This window comes from Apodemus sylvaticus, chromosome 6, assembly GCF_947179515.1.
Source record: "Apodemus sylvaticus chromosome 6, mApoSyl1.1, whole genome shotgun sequence".
Taxonomy (NCBI): Eukaryota; Metazoa; Chordata; class Mammalia; order Rodentia; family Muridae; genus Apodemus; species Apodemus sylvaticus.
The window spans coordinates 91944568-91963500 of NC_067477.1; the positions used below are offsets into that span (position 1 = coordinate 91944568).

An 18933-nucleotide genomic window follows, 5' to 3' on the forward strand; every position below is an offset into this window, starting at 1 on the left:
AAAATGAAAATATTTTATGAGAATTTCATAAAATTTTGGGGTAAAATAGCTTTTAAGCTGTCTCATGTAAACATTTCTGTCATTCCTAAATTAAGATCTGCATTTTCTGAGATCATAAAAATATGAAAGAATTAAACTATAAACATGGTAAACTCTGGGAAAAGACCCCAGTCAAGAATACTCTTTGTACCTTCACAATTTCAAAGGATAGTTTCAAAGGATAATTAAAAGAGCCTAATAAGTGTGTATTTTTATGAATGAATTCTTTCTGGATTCAAGAGTGTTTCTTGTGGTTTTCATATATTTCAAGAACATCAGCACCAGTACATTTATGTGTCTTTGTGTCTTACTGAAGTAGATATATAAGCAAATAATACTACACAGAATACACTCTGAGACTGTCTGTCCTACTTTGTTTTTATATAAAAATTCTATATAATTTTTAAGTATAATTTTTAAGACAGGTCTGGTCCTGTCTACTTAATTGAATTTGTAACCCTGCCATCTACAGGGAGAGAATGGTACTGGGATATTTTTTTATAGTGTGACAGCGCCTCCTTGTGGGCATGGAATCTACATGCTGGTCAAAATCTGTATGTCTCGATCCTTTAATATATACAGTTCCTCATTGTGCTGACCCCCAATCCTAACATTACTTTGTTGCTACTTCGTAATTATAATTTGCTACTGTTGTGAGTTGTAGTGTAAATATCTGATATTCAGCTCCTGTGAAAGGGCTATTTAAATCCCCAAAGGGGTCGTGGCCCACAGGTTGAGAATCACTGGTCTAAATGAATGCTTCCTTTCCTAAGGAAAAAAGGAAGGAAATTTTTATATGGTTTTATAGCAAATGTTGTGCCTAAATAAATAAAAATATGGAATTTTTATTAGTTGAGATTATAATTATGCTATAATTTTTACTTTTAAATTGTTTGGTTATTGTGTATTCTTTGTAGGGAAAGAAACGGTTTGTTGAGATTTTAACTGCATTTGTATTTGCTGTGCTCTCTTTAGGACAGGGTGACCTTCCGGAGAATAATTGTAAAAAACAATGCCAAAAAGAGAAAGATGTATGAAAGCTTTATTGAATCACTGCCATTCCTCAAGTCTCTGGAGGTGAGCTGCACTTTTATTTCTGGAGGGGGCGGGGGGCGCTCTCTCTGGAAGCATTCATTTCCTGAAAAGTTCCTGTGGCCATCTTGCAAGGCCAACTGTGCTGGGAACTTGAGTTTAGTCCCCAGAACCCATATGTAGGTGGAAAAGTGTCTCCTGATCTCCACACAGAGTGTGTAGTAGTACCCTATAGTAATAACAATGATGATGATTATAATGGTAATAGTAAGAGTTTTAAAGTATTTTACTATGAAAAGAACAGATATCAACATAAGACTTTATTGGTATTTCTTTTACTACCTGTAACTGTGTTTTATCCTGCTTTTGGGAAATAAAGATCTTATCTATACCCTATAGCAAGTCTATAGGTGCCATTTGTCTGATAGCAGGTGTAAGAAAGTCAGCATCTACTCAGCTTTCTCCCCACTAGCATTCAGTGTGTTAAAAATCATCTCTACCCTGTCTTCAGAAGATCTTCAGCATCCAATCATTTTCCATTAACTTCGCCAGTCTCACCTTCTGTCTGTACCTTCATTGCCTCCTGTATGACTTTTATCAGCCACCTACAGAAGAATCCTTTTAAAGTCTCAGATCAGTGCAGTCCTGTTAGCAGCCTTCCCAGGACAGGATAACTTTGAAGAAGGCCGCGGGTCCTGAGCCCCGAGTCTAGCTCTCGGACATTTCTAACTGCTCCACTTTCATCCTGCCATAGACATTGGCTTCCTGCTGTTGCTTACACACGCCAGCCCTCACCTCAGGCCTGTGTCCTCGCCTAGAACAGCCTCCTTCACCACTCCACGGCTCCTCCGCCAGTCTCCCTCATTTCTTAGCTCAAATGTCTTCTCAGGGAGACCAGCTCCTTCCTATCTTTGAAGGTAGACGCTTGTGAAAGTACACTTACAAATTCGGCTTTGCCAAAATTCATTGTAAAGTGCTTTTCCAGACATTTTATAAAGCCTCATGTTTGAACTCTCTTGGAAGTGATTATAGAGAAATAAATATATATACCTATGGTGTCGTAGAATAGCGGATGTCGGCATGGTGGTGTCTTTGTGAGTTGCTGGTTTATACCTGGAAGAATCTCAGCCCAGTGGTGGAATGCACAGGCAGCTGAGCCTTAAAAGCTCCTGTCTTCAAATAGAAGGTACTAGGGAGGTAATCCAGTCATATCAAGCTGTGTGACGTGACAGAGAGCAACCCAGGAAGGGACTCTGGCAAACTGGAGGACATGTGCTGCCTCCAAGGGAACAGCTGCCATCCGCCATAGCTTTATTGCTGCCATATGGAAATTCAGGCTGGGAGTTGGCTGAGTCTTCTGGTATTTTACAGGAAACTAGAAATACAATTTTTCTACTTCGGGACTCTAGCAGTTAATGTAACAACTACGAATGTGAAAACTGTTGAGTTTATTTAGCTGTATAGGCCACCCCTTGTAAACATGTAAAACAGGTAAGACTACATAATTGGCCAGCGTATTATCAGGGTTCTCCAGAGGAACAGAGTTTATATGACATATACATGCATGTATGCCATTTATTAGAGTGGCTTATAGGCCGTGGACCCACAAGTCCAACAAATGCTGTCCCCCAATGGAAAGTCCAAGTATTCAATAGTCCACAAGGCTGGATGTCTCGGCTGGTCTTCAGTATACTCTGGAGTCCTGAAGCAGTAGGCTCTAATGCCAGGGCAGGAATGAACTTGCTAGTGCAAGTGAGGACAAGCAGGCAGAGGGAGCAAGAGCTTCCTTCTTGCAGGTCCTTTATTTAGGCTGCAGCCAAAGGTGTGGCCCAGGTGGGAAGGTGGATCTTCCCAGCTTAAAAACTCTGGATTAGATAGATCTCTTTCCACCTAAAAGATCTGGATTCAAAATGGGTTTTCCCACCTCAGGTGACTTAAGGAAAACAATCCCTACCAGGTGTTTACCGGCCACTTGAGTTTTAGTTAATTCCAGATGTGGTTAAGCTATAACCAAGAATAGACCCCGAAGTCTCTAACACTACACTCTTGTTTGTAGGTTTCTGAACGCCTGAAGGTGGTGGATGTGATTGGCACCAAAGTTTACAATGATGGAGAACAGATCATTGCTCAGGTATGGTCCTGAGCTGCCTTTCAGTTTAGGGTTACGTTCCAGAAGGTCTTAGAAATCCTGTTCAACTTTGTTTTCAGAATTAGTACACAGTGTTGGATTAAATATTACTTCCACCAAAAACTTATTAAAAATGCTTTTACAGCCAGTAAGTAATCTGGATGTTTTTGTTTATATAATTTATTCCTAGTGACTGTGCATTACACCATTACCTAGCTGAGTCATTTGCAGTTTGTAACATGAAGTCCACATGTATAGTGGGAATAAGATGTCATGTGTAAGAGGGAGACGTGGGGGCTATCCCATTAAATTACCACGAACCCAGGTCCACAAGCAGACGAGTTTTGCGTGATTAATTTTTGAGATCTGCTTCCAGATGACACTCAACCAGAAAGAGCTCACATTGTACCATGTGCAAGCATTGCATGTGTTAATAAAAATACCCTCTAACCCTCCTAGTTTTCTGAACTCCCAGTGGGAACCAGTTGTATTACAGTACCCGTTAGCTCCTAGAAAGTGGGCTTTATAGACAGTTGAAAGATGCACGACTTGAGTGGATTTCTAACGAGAGTTCATGCAAAAACCAGGAACACTGGGTGTGTAGGTAGCAAGGGTACAGACCTTTCAGATCCAACAGTCTTTTCAGAGCCCAGAAGTACACTGTCGCAGACCAGCTTGCCAGCTTGGTGCCTAAGGGCTATAAAAGCTCCAGAGTCAATAGCCATTGCTTCTGAGAGCTCCCAGGTGCTTTGCTTCCCGCAAGTGTCTGTGCCAGTGCTGATTCCTTTGGGTGCACACGGGGAGCACAGAACGTACTGACATAGCCTGCTGCTGGGAGGGGCCACTGGGACACACTGCAGGAGCACGCCGGGGCACACAGCAGTGCTGCCCTCTCTTGTATACTGCTCAGCACAAAATTCGGGAAAGATTCCTATGGTTGCTTGCCATATTTTCTGGTAGAGAATATATTATTTAGAATGCCTAAGATGTTACTGTAGAATTATCATAACCTCAGGATGACTGGTCTATGACTTCTCTTTACTGACTGTAACCTGTAGGCTGGCTTCAAGGCATGATTTCAGAGTTGCTGTGGAATTTGCATGTTCACCCTGCATTTTTTTTGTTTGTTTGTTTTAATAGGGAGATCTGGCAGATTCTTTCTTCATTGTAGAATCTGGAGAAGTGAAAATTACTATGAAAAGAAAGGTAAACAGTCCCCAAATTTCCTCGCATTTGAAAGGAAAAAAATTTTTTTTAACAATGTCAGACTTCAACGTAACTGACTTGTTGTCTCCTTAGGGTAAATCAGAAGTTGAAGAGAATGGAGCTGTGGAAATCGCTCGGTGTTTCCGGGGACAGTACTTTGGAGAGCTTGCCCTGGTCACTAACAAACCAAGAGCAGCATCTGCACACGCCATCGGGACTGTCAAATGCTTAGGTAGGGGTCACGGTGGCAGGCTTTGGTCATGTCTGTATTCCAGGCCTTCCTACCATATGGGCCATTAATTGGTTCACAAGTGCTAAGAGCTTCACGAAGTATGACCAGGGTTTGGACTTCCGTAATTACTGAGATAAGAACTCCCAGCAAGCAAGTTTTATATCTGTGTAGTCAAGAAAATGCCATGCATTGTGATCCTCAAAGGGAAGGCTAAAATGGCACGTTTTGTGCGGTCCATTATTTTTTATTTTTATTTATTTTTATTTTTTATTTGATATAATTTTTTATTTACATTTCAAATGATTTCCCCTTTTCTAGCCCACCACTCCCCGAAAGTCCCGTAAGCCCCCTTCTCTTCCCCTGTCCTCCCACCCACCCCTTCCCACTTCCCCGTTCTGGTTTTGCCGAATACTGCTTCACTGAGTCTTTCCAGAACCAGGGGCCACTCCTCCTTTCTTCTTGTACCTCCTTTGATGTGTGGATTATGTTTTGGGTATTCCAGTTTTCTAGGTTAATATCCACTTATTAGTGAGTGCATACCATGATTCACCTTTTGAGTCTGGGTTACCTCACTTAGTATGATGTTCTCTAGCTCCATCCATTTGCCTAAGAATTTCATGAATTCATTGTTTCTAATGGCTGACTAGTACTCCATTGTGTAGATATACCACATTTTTTGCATCCACTCTTCTGTTGAGGGATACCTGGGTTCTTTCCAGCATCTGGCAATTATAAATAGGGCTGCTATGAACATAGTAGAGCATGTATCCTTATTACATGGTGGGGAATCCTCTGGGTATATGCCCAGGAGTGGTATAGCAGGATCTTCTGGAAGTGAGGTGCCCAGTTTTCGGAGGAACCGCCAGACTGCTTTCCAGAGTGGTTGTACCAATTTGCAACCCCACCAGCAGTGGAGGAGTGTTCCTCTTTCTCCACACCCTCTCCAACACCTGCTGTCTCCTGAATTTTTAATCTTAGCCATTCTGACTGGTGTAAGATGAAATCTCAGGGTTGTTTTGATTTGCATTTCCCTAATGACTAATGAAGTTGAGCATTTTTTAAGATGCTTCTCCGCCATCCGAAGTTCTTCAGGTGAGAATTCTTTGTTTAACTCTGTACCCCATTTTTTTAATAGGGTTGTTTGGTTTTCTGGAGTCTAACTTCTTGAGTTCTTTATATATATTGGATATTACCCCTCTATCTGATGTAGGATTGGTGAAGATCTTTTCCCAATTTGTTGGTTGCTGCTTTGTCCTCTTGATGGTGTCCTTTGCCTTACAGAAACTTTGTAATTTTATGAGGTCCCATTTGTCAATTCTTGCTCTTAGAGCATACACTATTGGTGTTCTGTTCAGAAACTTTCTCCCTGTACCGATGTCCTCAAGGGTCTTCCCCAGTTTCTTTTCTATTAGCTTCAGAGTGTCTGGCTTTATGTGGAGGTCCTTGATCCATTTGGATTTGAGCTTAGTACAAGGAGACAAGGATGGATCAATTCGCATTCTTCTGCATGCTGACCTCCAGTTGAACCAGCACCATTTGTTGAAAAGGCTATCTTTTTTCCATTGGATGTTTTCAGCCTCTTTGTCGAGGATCAAGTGGCCATAGGTGTGTGGGTTCATTTCTGGATCTTCAATCCTGTTCCATTGATCCTCCTGCCTGTCACTGTACCAATACCATGCAGTTTTTAACACTATTGCTCTGTAGTATTGCTTGAGGTCAGGGATACTGATTCCCCCAGACTTTCTTTTGTTGCTGAGAATAGTTTTAGCTATCCTGGGTTTTTTGTTGTTCCAGATGAATTTGATAATTGCTCTTTCTAACTCTGTGAAGAATTGAGTTGGGATTTTGATGGGTATTGCATTGAATCTGTATAGTGCTTTAGGCAAAATGGCCATTTTAACTATATTGATTCTACCAATCCATGAGCATGGGAGGTTTTCCCATGTTTTGAGGTCTTCTTCCATTTCCTTCTTCAGAGTCTTGAAGTTCTTGTCATACAGATCTTTCACATGTTTGGTAAGAGTCACCCCAAGATACTTTATACTGTTTGTGGCTATTGTGAAGGGGGTCATTTCCCTAATTTCTTTCTCAGCCTGCTTATCCTTTGAGTATAGGAAGTGTGCGGTCCATTATTAAGGTGCAAGGCCAGCGAGGAGTGTACACATCCTCTCCCAGGACTGGCTTTAGGTCTGTTGGACCGTAACCACCCGCCCTTACTCAGCTTCTTACTGCTGTCTTCTACCTGGGCAGCTGGGCACATATGCCACTTCAGTTGGTATCCTTAGGGATTTTGTGTCTGAGAAACCACTCACTTTTCTGAACCATAATGAAAAACACGGTTCGGGAAATAGGAACATAAATGACATTTTAAAAAATTGGTTTGGCAATAATTAATCCTCTCCATGTTCCTCACAGTTCAGAAAGATAAAAGTTAGTTTAAGTGATATTTATGATTCCTCAAGGATCCTCAGAATGAATTCCTTATAGAGTCACTTTGTAGAAGGTTTACAGTAGGTGCAGTATTAGTCAAGTGCTACTTTGGTAAAAGTGGACAAATGATAGAAGTTCTCAGCGCTCTTGACTGTCTGAGTGAAGGTGATGTGAGAGAGGTTTCTTCCTTTATCCTGTAATAGTTGAATTAAAGGGTGTGGGAGAAATACAGGGAAGTGTGGAAGATACAGGACAAGATAAGACACTCATGTCCCGTGTCTGTCCGTCTGTCCATCGTCCCCCCCCACCCCCCCACTGTAATTCCTTTGTTTGACTGTGTACGTTTTCTGTTCTTAAACATGTTTCCACTATAGGAATTTTATTAATACATCAAACTTTTGCATTCTATTAGGTAAATACACACACAGTACATTGTGTAATCACTCACTGGCTTTGGGTCCAATTTGGATGTGTGTATATGAATGCACAGATGGTTTTTAGTTTTTCCTTAGAAATGGTTTTCTGACCAGGTCTTCTTAAATGATTCTTTAATTAATGTGATTACGTCTATAAATCACGCTTTCATAGCAGCATGGGTTTGCATCTTCATCATTACCCCTCCTCTCTGCTGGTCCTGTTCTGCTCTTCAGATAGGTGCCCTCCACTTTCAGGGAAAGCTTCTTTCTTCCTTTTTTTTAATTTAGATTCTACACCTGAAGGGACCCCCCCCCCAATTCACTCGTGTGAGGTATCCAAGCCTTGTTCTTTTTTTCTGCAAATGATACTGTTTATTTTTCTTTATAGCTGAGTAACACTCCATTGTGTATATATTTTCTTTTTCCATTTGTTGATGGATACTTAGGCTGATTCCATTACTTGGCAGGTGGATAGTTCTATCGCATGTTGATTTTGACTTCAGACATATGCCTAGGGTTGGGAGAGCCTGGATAAAATTGTAGGTCTGATTTTAGTTTAATGAGGAACTTCTAAACCAGTTTCCTAGTAGCTATAATAACATAGCACAAGAGTCCCTGACAGATTTTATTTTCTTGATGGCAGGCTATTTTGACTGAGGTAGATGGACATCTCAGTGTAATGCTGATCTCATTTCTCAGGTGGTGATTTTTTTTTTTAATCCATTGGCTAGTTGTTTAGAGAAATAGTTCATTTGCCTATTTAATGACACAGTACACATGGCTAGGGCACTTTTATCTTCACAATGTGCCTGCTATACCATTCAAGAATACCCATAAAGCCTTATAAACCTTCCCTTTTTACCTTTGCAAATTTGAGAGATAAGAGTTTGACACATTAGAGCAGTGTGATGTTTACCACTGCGTATTATAAACTCAGTTTAAAAATGCACAAGTCAGCCAGGCCTGCTGTCTCCTGTCTGTAATTCCAGCATCTGAAGCATGAGGACCATAAATTAAAGCCCAGTGTGTTAAGGTCAGCCTGAACTACATAGCCAGGCTGCCTCAAAACCAAACACTCAAAATAAAATGCATGAGGCAGACAAACAGCGAAGTGCATGCTGTCAGAAGCAGGCGAGAGCCTTATGCTGTCACTTTTGAATTGCATCAGTGATGGTCTAAGTGTGTAAAACATCACAGCATGATGTTGTAAACTCTGAGAACAGGCTAGGAAACACTCTTGTACCACACCTTTGGGGTGTTTATATTATTAGGAGAAGCATCAGAGTTTACCTTGCCATGCTGAGACCCTCATTTCCTCATCACGGATCAGGACATTCCTTCCATCAGCCGTGTCACAAAGCCATCATCTGCCAAAGCCTTTTAGATAGACTGTACCCAGAGATGGCCCTATTTCTTTGAAGTAGAACATTTCAACTTTTTTTTCCCATTTTTTACATAGCTACCCAAAATTCTCTTGTGTTGTTAATATGTCAAAACTGCAATCATAATAGAACATCATAGTGGAAAGGGATGACCTAGCAATTTCTGAATTTTTCAAGGAATGGTTATTTCTAATTTAATTTTTTCTTTTCTTAGCCATGGATGTGCAAGCATTCGAAAGGCTTCTGGGACCTTGCATGGAAATTATGAAGAGGAACATCGCCACCTATGAAGAACAGTTAGTTGCGCTGTTTGGAACAAACATGGATATTGTCGAGCCCACTGCATGAAGCCAGAGTGTGGAGAAGAACGACCGTTAGTGAAACAGTTACAGAGTAGTGGTTAGTCCACCGAGAGTGTGTGTGTATAGATGCCAAGCATTTTCTGTGATTTCAGGTTTTTCCTTTTTTAAACAACAAAAAAAAAACCATTTACAATATATCAGTAAACAGTAGTGATTTAATAGTCAATAGGCTTTAACATCACTTTCTAATGGGTAGTTCATAAATTAACATAATCATAAAAATGACTTTCTATTTCATAAAGTTGACTGAAAGGTTTATTCAAATTGTTATAATATATTGAAAGCATACATGTTTAAGAAGATAATTAAAAGATGTACTCATAGGCCAATCTGTGTTTGGATTATTCAAGTATCGTGTTAGTGACCATACCCCTTTAAGAGGGAGGCTGGCAGTGGCTCATGCACTCTGATGTGGTATCACATTCTTTTTATAATTGGTCAGACAGTAAAATGTCATTTTGTTTTCTACCTTTTATGGCTTGATAAGTTGTGTTAGCCTTGGCCTATTGGTGAAATGGTGTGAAAATCATATGCAATTTTAAAAATTTTTTATATTTTTGCAATAAAGTACATTTCAACTTCTTGGACAAATGTCAGTCAGCAGCCTGTGTACTTGAGTGGCTTTGGAGGCCTGGGAATTTAGTCGTTATGATGACTGGGCAAAGAGTCTTTTAAGATAAAAGATCGTAACTGGTATCTTTCATTATCAACTCTATATTATCACTGCTTCCCATTTTTATTTAGCAACCTCCTGTATTCTTTATAAATTGCATTTTGACATTTAATGTCACAGAGGTTATAATTTTTTCAAGGCAGTTTAATCTTAATCTGACATTTTTTTTTTTGTCCTCTAAAAGTTCTGAATCTTATATTTAGAAAAAGGAAATGTTTCCTTTCAATGTCAAGAGGCATTGGGATTCCTAGCCACATGTCCACAGAGTATGGCTTTGCACTGTCTGATCGAGTGTCACAGCCCCGTGCACGTGTCTGTGCTCACGGTCCTCCGTTCTTTCTTGTCCCGAGCACCAACCAGCAAACTCACTGATCGGCAGCCCATCAAGTGTGTTTTGTCTTTTCCAACCTTCAAAAACTCTACTGCAGTGGTGGAAATAAGTTTATGTATAAGCAAAGCCATATATAATGATTAATGTAATTTCTGCCTATATTGCATATCATTAGGCCTTGTCCTTAGCTTTAAAGTCAACTCACAGTTAAAAGTACACAAAAGTGCAAAATTTTCTTTGGTCAACAAGATTTTTTTTTTTTATGCCAAATACGATGAATTGTTCTATACAACCAAAGCAATATACTCTTACATGATTTTCAGGCCCCATGACCAAATGTTTAGAGACATTTTCACCAGTTATTCACGTTTAAATGGGTAATTTCATTTTGGGAAATGTTTCTAAGGAACAGAGGTATCTATGTATGTTAAATTCATCTATGGCTGTCACGATCTTCTAAGAGAATGTTTATAGTCCTATTTGTACATGAAAATGTGGCTAGAATGTTAAATGGAGAATGTATAAATGAAAAGTTAAAGTGTTATACTGTTAACTATACATTTAGCCACGTTCTGAAATATTCGTTTTGCACAATCTTTCTGTGGGAAAAGAGCACGTGCCACATGAAGGGAACATGTTTTCTATTTCAGAATTCAGAAGCCATGTGTTGAACAAGGAACAATTCCCAAAACAGAAAAACAAGACAAAAGCCACTCAAATCCCAGGCTCATCTCTCTGTGTTCTTTACTCGCTTTTCCAGGTTCTCTTTTGTTGCATTGCAGAGGCTGATTGTGATTCACAGACCGGGAAACAAATGCCCGTCGAATAAAGAACCCCAACCAAGGCTAGAAATGCCAGCCAGCTATGTTATTTTCAGTATTGTTGGTTATATTTAAATTTTCCTTATAATAAAGCACACTTTTATAATAAATTTTCCAAGCATTGTTTTCTTCCTTATTATGGCTTGTCTAGTATATACATGCAACATCAACAACAACAACAACAAAAAAAACCAGGGGCTACATACGGTTCATGGAAGCTGTAACCTCGTAGCATACAACAGTAAGAAAGCAGTCTTGCAAGACTATAATAGGTCTGTGTAGGATCTTGTTAAATTTTTAACTGTTGTGGTATGTTGCATATTATTTTGGTCAAATATGACAAACTGGGGGGAATTTATGTGTAAAGCTTTCCAGTTAAAACACCTCGTTTGGCTAGTGGGTACCATTATTAAGTCAGCAGTAAGGAATCTTACTATTTGATGAGGTCTTTGTTCAGAGACGGCACCTCTTAAGTATTCGTGTGTGGCTGAGGAGAGTGCTAGGCAGTCTTAGAGAACAAGTCTTCACTGTTTTAAATATGTTTAGAAGGCTTTGTGCATCTCTTATCAGTACAAATTCGGGCTTAGCAGCTATGTTTTAACAAAACTCTTAAAGCAATAGAAGTTGGATAAATATATTTGGGATCCTGTTCACACTGGCATCCAAAACACATAGCACGTTTTGTGTGGAGTCTGCAGAGAAATAAGGACTTATGATGTTACTGAGAAATGTGCTGAGTTGTTTTCATTCTCAAAGTATACTTAATACACGTAACTTTTTCAAGAAGTGTTATGGCAAGCAGATAGCTTTCTGTGAACTTCAAACACCATGCAAGCTTGGCATCGGCGCACTGGGGCTTCATTAAGCAGCTAACAAGGGACTTCTCATAGATGAAACACTAGAACTCCAGAGAGAAGTAGGGATGCTGGCTTTTAAAGTTAATAGTGGTGTGAGGTACAGACTAAAGGAAAGGAATTTTAGTAAGAATTTAGACAACTTGACCCATTCCAGAATAATTTTACAGGCAGCAATACTTGCTAAACAATTAAGAATATAGTTGTATTTACAACTATTTGTAAACAATAATTAGGCAGTGGTGGCTCACACTTTTCATCCTAGCACTAGAGGCAGACTCTGGCAGGCAGATCTCAGGTCAAAGCCAGCCTGGTCTACAGAGTGAGCTCCAGGAAAACCAGGCCACACAGAGAAATCCTGTCTCGAAAAATCAAAAAACAAAAACCCCAAGCCCCTAATATAATATTATTATTGTAATCTATGAATTGTGAAAATGTAAGCAGCCAAATATACTCTTTTCAGAGGACTCTATGTATCCAACAATAACCACAGGATTATTTCTGTTCAGCTGCACACATACCACGAATCCATGACTTCAAGACTGTATCAATGGCAGAACTCAGGAAGATTGAGATTTCTTGCTAAAATCTTGGCCTATGATCCAATTAATGTCAATTATAAGCCTAGTTTTACTTAACAGTCCATTTTGGAAGGAAAAAATTTTTAATAACATGTAGGTCTCTATTTTTTGTATATGGTAAATTTACAAACTTAAAAAAAATCCCTAAAATTCTTTAATTAGTATCTAAATATGGTAATATGTGATGATTTATTTATAGAATATATTATTTATACTAAAATGAGGTGCCACCTACTTGAAGATGTGGTTTCCTCAGATTTTGATTTAACTATATATAGCCTGAATCTTGCCATTCTCCCAGACATAAACATTACACTACAAAGTGGTGTGTAGATGTATACAGAATATATACATAAGTGTATACACATTTACACTTATTTTGTTAGCACCAATTATACTTGTTTCATGGTAGCATGTTAGTTTTTTTTTTTTTTTTTTTTTTTTTTTTTTTTTACTCTTGGCTGGACAAAAGTGACTCCCATGTACAAGGAAAAGTTAGAGAACAAATAAAATGAGCCTTGGTTGTTTCCTTCTGACTCTTTATTAGATGAACTGGGAATACAGCAAGTCAAACCACCCACAGTGAATAGAACACAGATGCCTTTCTGGAATCCCAATCTTCTCTATGATTTCCCCAAAGTGTTGTTTGTGGATTCATCCATTTACTTACAAAAGAGTAGAGGGAAAATATTTGGGAGTTCTCCATTAAATGGTGTAGAGATGAAGGAATAGTAGACCTAACCAGCCTTGGGGACCCCAAAATAAAATTTAGGATGTGGGGGGTTGGTGAGATGGCCTAATCTAACCCTTGGCTCCCACAGGAAGGTGATAACCAGTCTCCTGAAAGCCGTTTCCTTACCTCCATGCATGCTATATAGCATGTGTGTGCCACACATGTAGCATGCAAAACACAACACAGACATGTGCAGACTGATCAGGCTCTGGACAAATAAGAACAGTGGATACCTAGCTAGTAAGTTCTCCACCCTGCCTTGTCTGCAGCCATCCTGATATAAAATCCTAACTTGTCTTTATTACCTAATTTTGACTTCTACAGACATGGCCTTGCTGTGAAGCCTCAAGTGGCCTGGAACTCAGGATCCCCTTGCCTCAGCCTCCAGAATGGCTGGGTTATGGGCTTTATCCTGCCTGGCCTTATTTTTCTTTTCTTTCTGTAGTGTTAGGGATCTACCCCAGGGCAAGCACTCTACTGCAAAGTTTCATATCAGGCCTGTAACATTTTAATGTCAAAGGCTTTACAAGAATCCTTGAATAATTTAGTTGAAATATTGAATGAAGTTATTTTTTTAAAAAGATTTATTGGTTTATATATATACAAATACTCTTGTCTTTTATACACACCAGAAGAGGTAATCAGATCCCATGGTCGCAAGATGGTTGTAGGCCACCATGTGGTTGCTGGGAATTGAACTCAGGATCTTCAGAAGAGCAGCCAGTGCTCCTAACTGCAGAATCATCTCTTCAGTCAAGTGAAGTTACTTAATTTTTTTTTTAATTTTATGTGCATCAGTGTTTTGTCTCTGTTTGTCTGTATGTGTCTGAGGGTGTTGGATCCCCTTGGAACTGGAGTTAGACAGTTGTGAACTGCCATGTATGTGCTGAGAATTGAACCCAGGTCCTCTGGAAGAAAGCCAATGCGCTTAACTGCGGATCCATCTCTCCAGCCCCAGATGAAGTTATGTATAATTTGTTCATTTTCTATTTCTGTCCTATCTGGACACCAACCCGTGTCTTACTGGTCAACAAGAGAATCAACTACACAACCTGAAATGTAAGCTGCCTCTTTTAGGCTAGCATTCAGTATAAATGTGCCTTCCTTTACATGACTACATACTTGAAATGTGAACAAATAATTTTTCTTTTTGTCTGTCTGTCTTCCCTCCCGCCCCCTTGAGTCAGTCCAAGATGTCCAGGCTGTTCTCGAACTTTTGGCCTCAGGCCTTCTCTTGACCTCACCCCCACCCCAGCAGGTGGGACTACAAGCAAATGCCACTATTCTCCATTACAGATGACAATCTTAGGAGTGGCATATTTAATGATTCTAAGATTGTTGTTCGTTATAAGAATGTTTCCCCCTCATAGCTGTTCTTTAGAGGGCCACTAGAATACATTTCAGAACTGCAGTGCATTGTGATAATCTATATAACTTGATGGCTCTGAGGTGGGTGTGAGGATGAGGTTCATATTCTGTTTGTATTATTGACATGGTGAAGGGGACTAAAATACTATTTAACACAGCTGGAATCTGTACCAGTGGAGTATCTTATCTGAAATGCCTGGAACTATTTAAAGCTTCTGATCTTTTTGGAATTTGGAGTATTTGCATAGGTTAGCCATCGAGCACAGATAATTTGAAGATGTGAGATCTGGAAAGTTTTGTAATCTGAAAAAATTGTTTGAGAAATGATGCTTAAGGTTTCAGACTCCACGGTTTTCTTGGTTAGTTCTGCTTAACCTGTAATGGCTACACAGAGGAAACATACGGCTTGAAAGTACATAAGTATTTTAAAAAGTTCAAGACAGCACATGACTTCCATGATACATTAGTAAACCTAAGCTGCTCATTTCCCCTCAGTATTCACTGCTCACCAGACACCTACTTCCTTGCTTATTTGCCAGACCAAAAGATGGTTACAGGGATGAAGAGTGGCAGACATGATGTGACTGGGGGAGGGTGCATTGTCAATAATGTATTAGTTCATTAGCATAGTGTTATGGAAGCTGTGGACATAAAAACTATTCCTATGGTCTTAAGGGTTCTTTATGAAATTTAGTTATCCCTAAAATGAAGTACTTTTAGTTAGCAAGTAAAAATGTATACAGAACCTCCAAACAGAAATGTCAAAAATATTGTGAGAACTTTGTATTAAGTAGGTTAGAAAAACAAGAATTCTTCACTCTAGAACAATTTTAATAAAAGGCCTAAGAATTGTCTTTTCAGCTTGATTGTATAAACCAGATGTGAGATGAAACAAAATTATTTATTGACTACTCTCATTTCATTTATACCAAATTGGGCAAATCTGCAAGAACTGTGGAGAGCAAATGACAGCCAAAGTTAGCAATCTCCTCTCTTTTCTGAGGGTACTCAACTATTTCTATAGACTATCACCTCTTAAAGTCCAGAGAAAAAATGAATATATACAACTGTTATAGGTTCCCTATAATCAAGTTTCTTGCCACCATTGCAAGCTTGTCATCTAAATTCAAACCCAACCTTTCCTCTACTTCCAGGACCTAAATTCCATATTTGAATGGGAGCATGAGTAATCTCAGTTATTCAAGCAAGAGACCCAGCAATCACTCTTGCTTTGACTTCTGTTGATTCTTTTTCCTGATGGGCCTTGATTTATGGTCACCTTTACTCACCTAGAAGTAAAACAAAATTTAAACTTCTAGTTGCATCATCAAAGGTCTGAGGCATGTTGTGACTCAGCTCCAAAATGACGCCCATTATCTTCCAGGCATTTCCACACGTTACATGAATGCTTTGAACTAAGTTAATTATAAAATGAACTTGCTTTGAAATATTAAGGTAATATGGGGAGCTATTTGTGTGAGTTTAAATAGTCTACTAAGAAGCTACCTGAAACTTTGGTGACAGTATTTTGAACTCTATGGTTTGGTCTAAGTTGTATTTGTTGAACCTTTTGATACGGAGACTAGTTGTTTCATAAATATTCAAGTAGATGTCAAGGGCTTTCTCTTCTAGTTTGATTGGCAAAGTAATAATTGTTCTAGAGATGGTAAGATTCAGGGATATTGCTTAATTTTACTTCTAAATAGATGAAATAAATTCTAAGTAGTGTTTCTCTAATTTTTAAACTATCCTAAACCATCTTTATCCAACTAAAATTTGTGTAAAACAAATTTTCAAACTATTGGTATTTTGATTTTAACATAGATTTTATACATGTGCACAATATACACAGTAACCAAGAGGAGGCATTAAATTTTTTTAATGGTAATCTTAGCCTGAAAATGTCTGAAGAATAAGATTTTTCTAAGATCTTATTGATCTGTGTTCTGACTTTTGAGATGGTTGCTTTTGTTGGTTAACCAAGACTTAAATGATGATAATGTTAAATATGCATAAAGCACTAAGGTGTTCACTTAGTTCCCCAAGAAAGTCAAAAGGGTTAAATATCTTCTACAGGTTGGGGGGGGTGGATTCTAATAATTGTACTGATCTCTGATTAAAGTATCTGAATCTAACTTATATTTAATGGCATGGACATAAGTATGACAAATGTTTTAAATCTTTGTATTTTCAGTAGAAGGGGTCAACACATAGTATTAAATATATGAATGAATGGGAAAGATCCACAGTTAGCAAGGGGCAAGACTTCATAATTAACATTATTCAGCTATTAATCTGAAGTCAAATTTATTCTTCCCACCCTGGTAATTTACAGCTTAAAAAACAAAACAAAGCAAAACAAAACAAAACAAAAAACACTATAGCTTTTGGTAAAACCTGGAAAGACCTGTGGAAAGTGTTTTTATGTTTGCACCCACCCCCTTTCTTTTCCTAACAATCAGGGGAAGTTGGTGTTAGAGTTTACATACTCAAGAGGGACAGATAAATCAATGGCTCAAGCTTTCAAGATTTCAGTTTTGGAAAAATACAACTTTTTAGTTTCGAGAACATATAAATATCACAGGTACCAGTTTTAAAATATTAAGTATACTCCAAGGATAGAGGCTACTATTGTTTAGGTTAAGAAATTAATATTGGTGTTTCTGTTTTTAAGTCATGGATCTTGATGGCATTCCTCTGAAGAAAAAGTACCACACACAGGAAATGACTGAAACACGGTCATGCTTTTGGGATCGCTCTACAGTATCGGAAAGTTGTACAGTATGATCTTTTTTACTAGGCGAGGGGATCAGGCATTTTGGGAGGGTTTTCCTCTGGATCATTTTGAGGAAAACTACTTGATTACTATTTGTGAACTGAATATCAATCTCTACTTACTTGGGCGGTATCTTTTAGAAATAGTTTCCACTTCAAGAGTCCAAAAGCAGAACTCAAAGGAATTTGTAATCCGTTGTTTACTGATTTTGCTATGTAGCATTCAGGTACATTTAAAAAATTCAAGAAATGTGGGCAGTTTTAAAGAAGGATGTTTTCTAGCTCTTGCCCAAATCGACTTTAGCAGAATTCGTACTCCTTTCCTTCTTGATATCAGCACATTTCTAGTAATCAAAAGAAATAAAACAATCCATAGTTTGCATGATTAAACACTTTATGTTCAAAGAAAAAAGCTCAATAATGCCTATAGTAATGCTTATGATGTGTATAGTAAAGATGCCAATTACAGACTAGGTGCACCCAGATGCTATGAGCAACTTCCTTCAAAAGCAAGCAACTAAAGCAGAAAAAACATTCCCCACTTTTGGTAACTGCCTTAGAAAAATCAGGAGGAATTTCTAGTAGAAACAAAGTGGAAAGAGTCTTCTTTCTGAACGTGTAGGTAGGGAGAAACAGTTAAACTATTCACCAAAGACACAAGTAATCTAGCAACTAACTTCGAACAGTACAGTCTACCTACACTCTCCTGTATGAACTTAAAAGAAAATGTAGGCCAGTATGGAAACATCGCTTCGAATGCCTCAGATTCAAAGCAATCGTCCAGTGCTCTTAACAGATGTATATAAACATTCTCGAGCCCGATATTGTGTCATTCTTAAACCCTACAGTGCATGGCACTTGACTGTTTCTCAACGAATTCTGGTCAAACTGGACATTGGTAAATCTTCCCCAGTTGTTGGCGTATTGAGTCAATGGTTGGTTGAGTTAAAAAAAAAATCTATCTGCTGCGGGAGAGCAATACTGAATCAACCTTTGTAATCTCCAACGTGCCTGGGTCGTGATTTGTAAGTGATCAAATCTCAGGCGAGCCTGCACTGCTTCCGCTTGTGCAGTCATCTTCTTCCCTTCGCACTGAAACAATACCTTGGCCACCAGCCAAACTTTGAGCAGCAAGCTACTCTGCTGTTTATGGCCTGGAAGGGGTGCTAAAACAACCAACCGAGGACGCTCTGAGCTCTCTAGGAGGCCAAAAGGAAGAGAGGTGGCCCTGGCTTTAAAACACTCCTTTCCTCCGCCCCCTCCCTTTTGTCTCAGACACCAAAACAAACGAGCTGATACACGTGTCCCTATGACTCTTGTTTACTATCAAGACTGCGTTGTGCACATACCTCTGGGATGTGTAGTTCAATCAGCTCCTTCCCCCGGTAATTTCTTCAGCTAAGGAGCAAGGCTGAGACTACTAACCCACAATACATTTCGATAGCAAAGTTTGGCTCCCGTCCCCAGAGTCTCGGCAGCAATCCAATCCAAAGCGCTTTCTGTAGTGATTGACAAGCCACCTTCTCCAGTAAACACAACAGAAAAGTCAATACATACCCGCCCACCGAGA

The 18933-nt window shown here is 39.0% G+C and overlaps 1 protein-coding gene and 1 long non-coding RNA gene across 2 annotated transcripts in view; one reads left to right on the forward strand and one right to left on the reverse strand.

Moving 5' to 3' along the window:
- The window catches only part of Prkar2b (protein kinase cAMP-dependent type II regulatory subunit beta), a 99460-nt gene extending 88298 nt beyond the window's left edge, over nucleotides 1-11162 (forward strand). The window contains exons 7-11 of the mRNA XM_052185981.1: nucleotides 1015-1116; nucleotides 3128-3202; nucleotides 4340-4405; nucleotides 4499-4637; nucleotides 9080-11162. Coding sequence (XP_052041941.1) covers nucleotides 1015-1116; nucleotides 3128-3202; nucleotides 4340-4405; nucleotides 4499-4637; nucleotides 9080-9213 — 516 coding nt within the window. The 3' untranslated portion in view covers nucleotides 9214-11162. The remainder of the gene's footprint in view (nucleotides 1-1014; nucleotides 1117-3127; nucleotides 3203-4339; nucleotides 4406-4498; nucleotides 4638-9079) is intronic.
- A 6383-nt stretch (nucleotides 11163-17545) lies between these two features.
- LOC127687403 (uncharacterized) lies at nucleotides 17546-18932 on the reverse strand. Its single transcript, XR_007978378.1, has 2 exons — nucleotides 18713-18932; nucleotides 17546-17707 (listed from the first exon to the last, which is right to left on the reverse strand). It is a non-coding gene; the product is annotated as an uncharacterized LOC127687403 (long non-coding RNA).
- Nucleotide 18933: the final 1 nt, after the last annotated feature.